The following is a 13,278-nucleotide window of genomic DNA, read 5'->3' as shown; positions in this document are numbered from 1 at the left end:
TTTTTGTGAAGTTTCCTTTTTTGAAGTCAAATGTGACCATGTTGGATTTTCTTGGCAATTGGCCATTTACATGTATGTTTAATTTAATAGCACTGTGGTCACTGCTCCCAATCGGTTCAACAACACTTACATCTCGCACCAGGTCCCGGTCCCCACTGAGGATTAAGTCCAGGGTTGCCGTCCCTCTGGTCGGTTCCATGACCAACTGGTCTAGGGAATAGTCATTTAGAATATCTAGAAACTTTGCTTCTTTGTCATGACTGGAACACATATGCGGCCAGTCTATGTCCGGGTAGTTGAAGTCACCCATTACTACCACATTTCCTAGTTTGGATGCTTCCTCAATTTCATATCTCATCTCAAGGTCTCCCTGAGCATTTTGATCAGGGGGACGATAGATCGTTCCCAGTATTAAGTCCCTCCTGGGGCATGGTATCACCACCCACAACGATTCTGTGGAGGAGTCTGCCTCTTTTGGGGTTTCGAGCTTGCTGGATTCAATGCCTTCTTTCACGTATAGAGCGACTCCGCCACCAATACGTCCTTCCCTGTCCTTCCGATATAGTTTATATCCAGGGATAACCGTATCCCACTGGTTTTCTCCATTCCTACAGGTCTCCGTTATGCTCACTATATCAATGCTCTCCTCTAAGACCAAGCACTCCAGTTCTCCCATCTTGGTTTGGAGGCTCCTAGCATTAGCGTACAGGCACTTGTAAGCAGTGTCTCTCTTCAAGTGTCTTTGACACTTGTGGTTTGGCCTGTGGTAATTTTGCTCTTCTGAATTTATATCCTGTGCCCCTGCTCTCACAATGCCTACTTCTAGGCCTACCCCTTTTAAAATTTCATCATTTCTTTGGTTTTTATCCCAGGGGGGAGGTTTATTCCGAACCGGACCTTTCTCAGCTCCTGTCGGGTTTCCCCCCTCAGTCAGTTTAAAAGCTGCTCTGCTACCTTTTTAATTTTAAGTGCCAGCAGTCTGGTTCCATTCTGGTTCAAGTGGAGCCCGTCCCTTTTGTACAGGCCCGGCTTGTCCCAAAATGTTCCCCAGTTCCTAACAAATCTAAACCCTTCCACCCAACACCATCGTCTCATCCACGCATTGAGACTGCAAAGCTGGGCCTGTCTGGCTGGTCCTGCGCGTGGAACCGGTAGCATTTCAGAGAAAGCCACCTTGGAGGTCCTGGCTTTCAGCATCCTACCTAGCAACCTAAATTTTGCTTCCAGGACCTCACGGCTGCATTTCCCCATGTCGTTGGTGCCAACGTGCACCACAACCTCTGACTCCTCCCCAGCACTGTCGACCAAACTATCTAAATGACAGGCGATATCCGCAACCTTTGCACCAGGCAGGCAAAACACCTTGCGGTCTACACGCCCATCACACACCCCACTGTCTATGTTCCTAATGATCGAATCACCCACTACAAGGATCCCTCCACCCCCTGGAGATATATCCTCGGCACGAGAGGATAGCTGCTCATCCCCCAAGGAATGGGTCCCTTCTAAGGGATCGTTTCCCTCTTCCTCAGCTGGATGCTCTCCTTCCCCGAGACCATCGTTCTCCATGATAGCAGGAGAGCTTCATCGCTGGAGTGGGACACAGCTATAACGTCCCTAAAGGCCTCCTCCACACACCTCTCTGCCTCTCTCAGCTTTTCCAGGTCTGCCACCTTGGCCTCAAGGAAATGAAGTCGTTCCCGGAGAGCCAGGAGCTCATTGCACCGAGAGCACACCCACGACTTCTGTCCAACAGGCAGATAGTCGTACATGCTGCAGGCTGTGCAAAACACTGGAAAGTCCCCACACCCCTGCTGGCTTCTTACCTGCATAGTTTTGTTTAAGGTTTATTACGTCAATAGGTTGGAGACTGCGGTTTAGTTGAGGTCAGGGAACAGAAGGGCAGAGTGGGGGGCCCTGGCCTCCTCGCCCTGCTGCCGAACTCGCTCTGCTGCTTAACTCGCCTTGACGCTTCGTCAGCTGGGGCTCCCTCTAGCTCGTGGAGCAGGCTCCCTCGCTAGGTGCTCTGCCTTTATATGTGTGGCTGGTTCCTCCCAGCTACTGCTGCCAGCCAATGATGTGTTACTTGAGGCTGATGGCTCAACTATCAGCTGGGGCTTAACTCTTTAGTATTATCTCAGGCTTCCTTCCTGAGCGAGGGGCGGGGCTGTTTAAGCTTTTGGCTGCTTTTAATCTCAGCAAGGGGCTGCGACTTCCAGGCAAGTATTTTGTGTTTGTTGTTTTCCCACCTAGAACAGCCTGACCTTTCTTTAACCTAGGGAAACAGAGCTTGTGGTTGTGTTTCAGGAAGGCTGAAGCTGCCCTTTTTAGCAAGGACTGAGCTGACTCTCTCCCTGTATGTATCGGTGGAGTTTCCTTTTTCCCCTTCTCTCCGACTGGAATTTAGCCTTATTTACAGTGTCCCCTGAAGCTTTCCTGCTAGGGTGGTGTTGAACACTAGCTTTCTATAGGCTTATACTATCTTATACTATGATGAGTTTTCCAACCGGGAGAAAAGACTTCCCAAATTAAACTCTGCATTGTGCTAGACTGACAGATCAGCTGGTAATCTTATTTCATTTTTGGCATGTCAGGTAGATCAGGTCTATATGGGTAGCATCACAATAGCTTCTAGAGCAGGAGTGGGGTCAAATGAGGCCCTCCAGGCCTTTCTATCAGGCCCTTGAGACTCCATCAGGCCATACTCCAACCCCAGCCCCTGGCCCTGTTTCACATCCTCACATGTTTTTGCTTGGCTAGAATATATTCTTGAACTCTGGTAATGCCTCTTGCTTCCCTATATGGAGTAAAGAGAGAGGTGTGTGGGTGTGTATAAAAAATAAGCCTACTGTAAAAAGGTAAAATTCACATTCGTTACTCTGTCCACTTTTGCCTCTGGCCTCCATCACTGGCATGTGGCCTCCAGGAAGGTTGTCCAGAAGCAAATGTGGTCCTCAGGATGAAAAAGACTCCCCACACCTCTTCTGGAGTTCTTCTGTGCTTAACTTTAAGCACAGGCACCAAAAAGACCATAGAAAATGAGGGCTTGCCATACTAGCTCTTGGGAGAGATCAGATTAACAAGTAACTGGGAACATGGGCATAGCCACCTAACCAATGGCTAACTGCAAGTTACTGTGAGAAGCTGGTCCCTTCAGTGCAGCAATGGAAGTCGGTGGCAGTCAAGTAGATCCTTTTTAGATGGACACATTGGGGTAGAGCAGATTTCTTTCATTAGGATGGAGGGAGTGACTTTCTAAAAGAAAGCTTATCCAAAATTGTGTTCTCTAGTTACAGAGTAAACACATGAAAACACATTAGTCATATCAATATCTACTCTAGTAGTTCCCAGACTTTTTTCCCCCATGGACCACTGGAAAATTGCTGAAGGTCTTGGCAGACCACGTAAAGATTTTCTGCCTGTTGTACCAAGTGCAATGCATTGTGCTAGATGCTGTATTATTTTGAATTGTATTTTATTGTTGCTTTTATTTCTTACATATTGTACTGAAATTGTAATACAATAAAATACATATAAGAAATGCAATAAAATACAATATATAAGAAATAAAAGGAATAAAAATACAATTAAAATTACAATATGAATATGTAATATTATATCTGTGCCATCTCCCATCTTCAACCACAAATCCACAGACATGCTGTGGACCACTGGTGGTCCACGGACCACACTTAGGAAATCCCTGGTCTACTCTAATTTGGACTTGTTTTAGGCAAATTTCCCCCCCCAAAATCCTGTTAACTAAAGATGCCTGGGAATGAACCTGGGACGAAGGATGGAGAATTCTGGTCCACATTTAAGCCCTGACATAATTCATACCACCCAAACTAATGCACGAATCAGAATGCAATTATTCTTCAGATTTCACACTTCTCCAAATTTTGCAACAGTTTTTAGCTCAAAAATGTGTTTTAGGATAAAATTAGAAATGTATACATTGAGATAAATATATTTAAACAGTTTGTGACAAATTACATAATACAATTTTAATACATTTTTAAAAATCACATATTAATGGAGAAACCAAAGGTTTATAAATTTATACATGAAACTGACATTGACTAGAAAAATACTGATCTGTCCATCCCTGCATCCATAAGGTCCCGGGTAAAGATAATGTTGTACTACTGAGCTATAACTCAGTTGTCAAATTGAGGAGTATAGCTAATTGATGCTTTATATCTAGAACATTTCAGGTTCAACCCCAAAAATCTCCAGTTAATGGAAACTCAGGTAGTAGGTGCTAGTAGGAATTTCTGACTGAGATCCTGGAAATCTGCTGCAAGTCAGAACAGTTAGTGCTGGGCTACATGGACCAAACTTCTGGCCCAATACTTGTGTCAGGTTCATAGAAAACCTATCTATCTCACTAGAAAACACACTGAGTACCTAAGGATAAGTAACTGTTACTTTGCCACAGAATAACTGCTTAGAACTAATTTCAAAAAAGACCCAAAGAAAAATCCATTCTCAACTAAGGCAGATAAATATTTTAGAAGGTATGTAAAAGATGGAGGGCTTTCCAAATTAAGAGCAATTATGTTTTGCTTGCAACACTGTTTGAACAGGATAGGCTTCTCCTAGATCCCATTTGCACAATACTACACAGGCTAACCAGTTTGGGTTTGCATCTTGGTTCTGGTCATTTTCCACAGCCTGGAGGCTAGAAGCTGTACAGTTCCTACATAAGCATAAAATATACTACAGGAGTACATACAGATATATAAAGGTGAGTTTCTGGCATAGTTATTTGCCCCAGAATATGTGCAATAGCTATACAAAATTACTCCAGTTTAAATGTTACTTTGACAATTCTCCTTTCCCTGCCTCCTCAATAAATTCTGCTTGCTACATAAACACAGGGGGATTTCACCACACTTGCCTTTTTCAGTCCCATAGATTAAGAACTGCTAGTGTCCAGCCCCAAAGAGTTCTAATCTGCCTTTAACAGCAGTATGGGAAAGAAAAATTAGTTTAGATAACAGTCTTTCCAGCTACTAGGTTGCAGAGAACGTAGCCATGACAGAATTTCACTGCAACTCCATTTCAAAAGTGTTATTATATGGATAACCGTGGCCAAATCAGCAATAACAGCAAAAAATCCATTGGATGATTACAACAGCTTGACCAAGAGAAAAATGTGATACCCCAAACAATTTGTTAAGTGGTACATGTTTGAAGAGGTTTCACAGGACTTCCTCTCCTCTTTTTCTCTTCAACTTCATAAAAATCTATTGAATTGATTAAAGGGTAAATTGGGTACCTGGGTCCCAACTTCCAATCATAGAAACAGGACACTGCCATACTAGACATCAGCTTTGGAAGGCTTACATGGCATGCAGTTTGGCAAGCATTAACTACAGACACATTCTGGGCACACTTTGGGGATTTAATACAGTTGTACAAGAGTCCTATGGAAAGGTCAGTTAACTGTCTCACTCACAACAAAAATACATACAAATTCACTTACTTGCTCAATAACATAAAATGCAAACTGCAAATGCTGGCGTTGCAGCATTGGAATAAGGTGTCTAAAGAGGACTGGCAGATGCTCATAACGATTGCGGAATGGAATAAGGATTGCCACCTAAAGACATAAAATGACATTAGCTCTTGGAAGCAATCTAAACTTCAGCAATTCACAGGTTACCAACACAATACACCAAGGACATGAAAATCATATGGATATGATCTTTAAGAATAAAATCTATAAGAATGGACAACTGGCTAGACCAAACATCCATCCTTGAGAAATCAAACCAGGATTTCACAAGGCCCTCTTCTAGCATTTTAGAGCCTGCAGCAATTCAAGCTTTGGTCATATATCAGAGTTACAAGTTTTATTAAAATAGTGATTTCAGAATACTAAAGGCATGACCAGACAGCTCCACTTTAGGGAGCAGGATGGTCTTAACCTATTTAATCATTGTACACACCAACAGGAAGCTTAAGACACCACAGGTACCACTAACAACACGGACAAGGCCAGACTATGCAATTTGTATAGCCTGAAGAAAGCTCTCAGGGGTGTTCACCAGCCATATCTACAGCTTTGGAAAGCTATCCTATTTGTTTTGGAGATACTCTATCTTTCTGATTCAATTCATTATTCAGGACTGAAAAATAAAGCTCCATTTCCTCCCATCCCCATGTGCTATAACAGGAATGAAAAAAATGACTATAATTTTTTCTTATCCACTTCTGTGAAAAGATTTGAAGGCACAGCATTCCCTCCAGAGTGTGTTGTAAGCCCGCCAAGTTGTAGGCAGGTACACAGCTGTGTGCATGCAGAGACTTTTCAAGTACGATTTTTTTTAAACAAAAGAAAATTCACAGTTTTTTATTTTCCGCCAGAATTGGATGCAAGTTAGCTATGCAAGCCTATTATTTTCCTTATGGTGTACTAGTATTATTCTTTGGAAAATATAAGCTTCAGCTTTCCCTGTCTCCAGATTACCTTCCAACGAGGCAGACAGTCTTTAGGCTTCCAGTGGCCTCCCAGTTTGATAGTAGAGTCTTGAGAGAAGAATTGGTGGATCTCTTCCATACTGATTTCACTCATATTTACATCAATAGGGCCCTCTGTGTACACAGTCAAACAGTAGAAAGCAAGAAAGATCAAGGCCCCTTCCAACTATTCTCTCATTCTATGCTTTGATTTGGATTCCTGCATTGAGCAGGGGGTTGGACTTGATGGCCTTATAGGCCCGTTCCAACTCTACTATTCTATGATTCTAAGCACAGCTCTGACAGAGAATATGAATTTTGCAATTCTTGAGTGTGTCACCAGCATTTGATTTCTAGTGCTTCTTTAACTCTCTGACATTTCAGCCATTGCTTTATGGGCCACAGCGCAAAGACAATGAACTTGTTTATACTCCAGAATATGAAGGGGCATCATGACCTTGCAAAAAAGCTTGAAGGATTGGGTCCTTACTACTATTTGCATAAGAGGTCAGGGCTTCCCAGGTCCAAATAGCAGAAGCAGACAGTCTGTGTGTACTATTTGCCCCAGAGGGGGAGCTAAGCATTCAAAGCCTTTGCTTCAGGCCACCTGTTCCCCAGGAGCTCCCAGGTTCAAAACACAAGGCATCATCACTCACTGTGAGCATTATCCCAAACAGAGAGAGAAGGAAAAAAATACATATAAAACTGACATATAGCTATGCTCCAATCTATCCATCTTTCCAGGAAATAAATGCTACTCACCACTGGGAACCAAGCAACTAGCAAAAATGTAAAGGCTAGGCCATAGCGTCCTGTATTAATATGATCATATAATGAACCGCATAAGGCAGGTAGCAACACCAAAATATTTTGTCAAGGTTTGGAAGCTTCTGTGTGTGCAGAATGCAGCAGCTTTTCTACTGATGGAATATGGGTTAGTGGGAGCATACAAACAGTGCTTCAAGTAGCTACACTGGCTGTAGAACTGGAGGCAAAATTTGTAAGGATCAGGGCCTTTGTATTTCACCAACTGTTCTTTCATGTTATAATTTATTTTGAGGTGTGCCTAATACCTTATGTAGGAAGTTTTCTTCTCAGATTGAGGGAATGCTCAAACCAAAGTTCGACTGAATTCCACTGAATTCAACTGTAGTATTAAGCAGAGACTGTAACTGAAATCAATGGGACTGAGTTCTGGCTAGATCAAGTCACCCTGATTGTCTAGAAACTTATCATTGTGGGATTTGTGTGTGAGAGACTAAGGGTGAAACTACTCATTACAAAATGCATGTTGGTGTTCCACAATTTAACAAAACTTTACAGAACTTTTTTTTGGGGGGGGGGGGAATCAACAGGATTAGGATCACACCATGGGAGGAAAGGATTGTAAAACTCTTCCTCTTTCCCATGGTTGCAATCTGATCACCCCATCATGGCTTGCATTTAAAGTTTTAAAAGAATCACAGAAAAAAACATTCAATGCAATATGTAGCTCGGCCCTTCAACACAATGACCCAGAATGCATGTTTGAATTTGAATATTTTAAGATGACCAGCACTTTACATGCAACACATACCTGATGGAACGCCTCTCCTGATACGAACCCACCCATACACTACGTTCAAGATCAAAGGCCCTCCTCCGGGTGCCTACTCCAAGGGAAGCTCGGAGGGTGGCAACAAGGGAGAGGGCCTTCTCAGTGGTGGCCCCCAAATTATGGAATGATTGTTTTGACGAGGTGCGCCTGGCGCCAACACTGTTATCAAGACTTTCCGCTTCTCCCAGGCATTTTAGCATGTGTTTTTAAATTGTTTTTATATTGTTTTGAATTTTAAAATTGTGTTTTAAATTGTTTTTAAAATATGTTTTTAAATTGTGTATTTGTTTTAATGTTTCTGATCACTGTAAACCGCCCAGAGAGCTTCGGCTATGGGGCGGTATACAAGTGCAATCAATCAATCAATCAATCAATCAATAAACAACTTCATCCTTGGACTGAGGTAGTGTTAAAATCTTCTCAAAGTAACAAGGTCACACGGTAAAGGCACTCCTTACTACCAGAAAATCTGAGAATCTTTGAAATACAATGAAGATTTAAAATATACCACCTAGATAAAGAGTACCTCCTTTGTACCCATCCACTTGAGCTGACATCAGTAAGGATTATGAAGGGCTATTGAATGGAAGGAGTGATGGGAAATTAAAGCAAATTGTTACATAAGTCCCTACAGTACTCACTCATAGAAGGGAGTCTTTCAGGGCAGGTATGGTTTGGAAAGTAGGTAAAATCTTCAGGAAGAAAAGTTGTTGTTTGCAGAAATGTTTCATTGTGGTTCAAATCAAGAGGATAATCTGGGAAGAGAGAAAAAGAAGGGTGCTACTTAGTCTTTAAATTTGCAGTCTCTTTCCTTCATCAACAATATTTGCTGCTAACCACAATATTTAGTATATTCTTTCACTTCACCATCTTGTATTATATGGCACAAACAAGCAGTTTCATACTATTTCATTATGTATTAAATGACAAAATTATGGATTAAAGAATTAAAAATAAAAAAGCAACTAAAAAGGCAAAATGATTACCTTACACATTTGAAAAATTCTAGTCACTCATTCCAAAATTTGCTATGCTGTATCACTCATTTTGTACAAAGTCACTGCCTTGAAAGAGGTTTGCATTCTTAGCATGAAAAATGTAACATATAGACAAGTGTAACATATAAGTTACACATATAAGTGTAACATGAAAAATGTAACATATAGACAAGTGTATTATAAGCAATTAGTTCAAGCTATGAGATAATGGCTCTGGCTGCCATCCCTTGACCCAAATCTAATCTAAAGAAAATAGTCAGGCAGCCTTTGTCCCCCTAAATCAGACTCTTAACAACTGCCTGGCTCAAATTTAGATTATCTAGGAGTCCAGGTTTCTAAGAACCAGAAGAAGTCATTTTATTTTAGCTATGTACCAATATGGAAGAGAACAATGGTGGATCTCAGGAAATGGTCTAATTCAAACATGATTCTTTCAAGCAGGATTACGTAAAAATGAGGATCCTCCCCAGGGTTACTTATCTCTTTTATGTGTTGCTGACTGTGGTCTTTTATGAGCTGCTGACTGTTTGTGAAACATAAAAACACGGCACAGTAAACTGGTGTTTATAGATAACTCAAAGCGCCCCAGAATAGTTAAAACCCTCAGATATGGGGAACCAAAAATGGGGGGCAGGGGTACCTAATTTGCATGTATATTACAAAGCTTTCAGAATTAGACATATCATTTATATTTACATAAGGATGTTAAAAATGAAAAACACTGGGTATAAATTAAAGCCTTTTTACTTGGTCAAGGAACTAATAAGGGAATCGCATATATTAAGAATCTCTTCTCGATTGTCCCAGAGTGCAGGACACAGAATAATGGGCTCAAGTTGCAGGAAGCCAGATTTCGACTGGACATCAGGAAAAACTTCCTAACTGTTAGAGCCATACGACAATGGAACCAATTACCTAGACAGGTAGTGGGCTCTCCGACACTGGAGGCATTCAAGAGGCAGGTGGACAGCAATCTGTCGGGAATGCTTTGATTTGGATTCCTGCATTGAGCAGGGGGTTGGATTTGATGGCCTTATGGGCCCCTTCCAACTCTACTATTCTATGATTCTATGATAAGAAGGAGGTCAAAAGAGGCAGTAAAAATCATAGGTCCATGATGACATCAGCCTTCAAAGTTTGGAAATATAGGAATATCTTTTTAACTGGATTGTCCCCACTGATTCTGTTATGTTGGTTCTGATTATGATTCTGCTGGTGTTGACCTATAAAGCCTTACACGGTGTGGGACCACAATACTTTGTGGAACGCCTCTCCCGATATGAACCTACCCGTTCACTTCGTTCTGTATCTAAGGCCCTCCTCTGGGTACCAACTCACCAGGATGCCCAGAGGACTGTTACTAGATCTAGGGCCTTTTCTGTGGTGGCCCCCGAATTATGGAACAGCTTACCGGAGGAAATACGCCTGGCGCCTACGGTTCTTTCTTTAAGGCGCCAGGTTAAGACCTGGCTATACTCCCAGGCATTTTAATGTTTAATGCTTTATGTTTAATGTTTTTAGTTTAATGTGTTCCTTTGTTACTGATTTTATTCTATATTGTATTTTAATCTCGTTTTGTACACCGCCCAGAGAGCTATTAGCTATGGGCGGTCTAGAAATGAAAAAATAAATAAAAATAAATAAATGTAATATCCCTATTTTTATAGACTAGATAGGCCAGTGGATGATTCAGTATTCATAAAAATTTGTATGTTCAGGTTGTGGGATTTTTACAATGGCCCCAACCCGCTTCCTAGTGACACCTGAGGAATAAGTTAAGGAAAAAAGGAGTTCCCTGGTTAGTATGGTATCCTTCATATGTAAACCCCACATTATAGCACAGGGAACTTGAGAATTAACAACAGATGAAAGATTGATTACAAACAGGGAGAGTAATGACAGGGGTCTGATTTCCACAATTTATTCCTTCCTGTTAAGCAAAGATATGGGAGATAAACTAGCTCTGAAAGCATACTGAGATGACTTAGAGGTTGAAATAGAAAAGGAGTACTGGAAGGCAGTTTGGGGTAAGTCTGCTTACTCATCAATTTATTATTTATTTATTTAATTTAATTTATATACCGCCCTAAGCCCGAAGGCTCTCTGGGCGGTGTACATAAAAGGTAAAACCAAGCACAATATATAAATACAATACAATAACTCAAGAAACAAAAACACACAAACAATACGAGAACCAAACAACATCCAGAATACAACATAGTAATAAAATACTGTAAAAATACACTTTAAAATGCCTGGGAGTATAAAAAGGTTTTCACCTGGCGCCGAAAAGATAGCAGCGTCGGCGCCAGGCGCACCTCATCAGGGAGACCATTCCACAGTTCGGGAGCCACAACCGAAAAGGCCCTATTTCTAGTCACCATCCTCCGAGCTTCTCGATGGGATGGTACTCGGAGGAGGGCCTTAGATGTTGAGCGCAGTGTACGGGTAGTTTCATATTGGGAGAGGCGCTCCACCAGGTATTGCGGTCCCATGCCGTGTAAGGCTTTATAGGTCAAAACCAGCACTTTGAATTTAGCCCAGAAACAAATAGGAAGCCAGTGCAGACGGGCCAAAACAGGTGTTATATGAGCGGACCTTCTGGTCCACGTCAACAATCTGGCCGCTGCATTCTGGACTAACTGTAGTTTCCGAACTATCTTCAAGGGCAGCCCAACGTAGAGCGCATTGCAGTAGTCCAATCTAGAAGTTACCAGAGCATGAACGACTGAGGCGAGGTCGTCACTGTCCAGATAGGGACGTAGCTGGGCTACCAATCGGAGATGGTAGAAAGCATTCCGTGCCACTGAGGCTACCTGAGCCTCAAGAGACAGGGAAGGGTCGAAAAGAACTCCTAAGCTACGAACCTGTTCTTTCAAGGGGAGTGTAACCCCATCCAGAACAGGGTGAACATCCACCATCTGGGCAGAGAAGGCACTCACTAACAGCGTCTCGGTCTTGTCTGGATTAAGCTTCAGTCTGTTAGCTCCCATCCAATCCATTATCGCGGCCAGGCAACGGTTTAGTACGTTAACAGCCTCACCTGAAGAAGATGCAAAGGAGAAATAGAGTTGCGTGTCATCAGCGTACTGGTGACAACGCACTCCAAAACTCCTGATGACCGCACCCAGCGGCTTCATATAGATGTTGAAAAGCATGGGGGACAGTACCGATCCCTGTGGGACTCCACAATGGAGAGTCCAGGGTGTCGAGCAGTGTTCCCCAAGCACTACCTTCTGTTGACGACCCACCAAGTAGGAGCGGAGCCACTGCCAAGCAATACCCCCAACTCCCAACTCCGTGAGCCTTCCCAGAAGGATACCATGGTCGATGGTATCAAAAGCAGCTGAGAGATCAAGGAGAATCAACAGGGTCACACTCCCCGTCCCTCTCCCGACAAAGGTCATCATACAGGGCGACCAAGGCTGTTTCAGTACCAAACCCAGGCCTAAAACCGGATTGAAACGGATCAAGATAATCAGTGTCATCCAAGAGTCCCTGGAGCTGGCCGGCCACCACCCGTTCCAGAACCTTGCCCAAAAAAGGGACATTCGCCACAGGTCTATAGTTGTTCAAGTTATCTGGGTCCAAGGAGGGTTTCTTCAGGAGCGGTCTCACTACCGCCGCTTTTAGGCAGTCAGGGACCACACCCTCTCGCAAAGAGGCATTGATTACCTCCTTGGCCCAGCCGGCGGTTCCGGTCCTGCCAGCTTTCACCAGCCAAGAGGGGCAAGGATCCAGCACAGACGTGGTCGCCCGCACCAGTCCAAGGATCTTGTCAACATCCTCAAGCTGCACTAACTGAAACTCATCCAATAAATGAGGACAAGACCGTGGTCTGGATGCTTCATTGAATCCAACTGCTATAATATTGGAGTCTAAGTCCCGACGAATGCAAGCGATCTTAGTTTGGAAGTGTCCAGCGAACTCATCACAACGGGCTACAGATGAATCTATAGTATCCCGAGGGCCAAGATGTAAAAGCCCTCGTACAGTTTTAAAAAGCTCCGCTGGGCGGGAGAGTGATGCCTTAATACTGACAGCAAAATAACTCTTTTTTGCTGCCCTCACCGCTGCTGTATATCGCTTAGAGCAGGCACTTACCAAGGCATAATTGCATTCGTCAGGAGTCCGCCTCCATCTGCACTCAAGCCTCCTCCTCTCTTGCTTCATCGCTCTCAGCTCCGGGGTATACCATGGGGCTGTATGAGCTCT

The 13,278-nt window shown here is 42.9% G+C and overlaps 1 protein-coding gene across 3 annotated transcripts in view; it reads right to left on the bottom strand.

The window, feature by feature from the left end:
- The window catches only part of B4GALT5 (beta-1,4-galactosyltransferase 5), an 82,765-nt gene that overhangs the window by 11,147 nt on the left and 58,340 nt on the right, over positions 1-13,278 (bottom strand). For all 3 annotated transcript variants that reach the window (XM_061631335.1, XM_061631338.1, XM_061631336.1), the window contains exons 3-5: positions 8,707-8,820; positions 6,479-6,603; positions 5,492-5,608 (exon numbers count right to left, since the gene is read on the bottom strand). In XM_061631335.1, coding sequence (XP_061487319.1) covers positions 5,492-5,608; positions 6,479-6,603; positions 8,707-8,820 — 356 coding nt within the window. The remainder of the gene's footprint in view (positions 1-5,491; positions 5,609-6,478; positions 6,604-8,706; positions 8,821-13,278) is intronic.

The sequence above is a fragment of the Rhineura floridana genome, chromosome 6 (assembly GCF_030035675.1).
Source record: "Rhineura floridana isolate rRhiFlo1 chromosome 6, rRhiFlo1.hap2, whole genome shotgun sequence".
NCBI classification, from domain to species: Eukaryota; Metazoa; Chordata; class Lepidosauria; order Squamata; family Rhineuridae; genus Rhineura; species Rhineura floridana.
The sequence above is the reverse complement of the archived record's forward strand: the minus strand, read 5'-3'. Positions and strand labels throughout refer to the sequence as shown.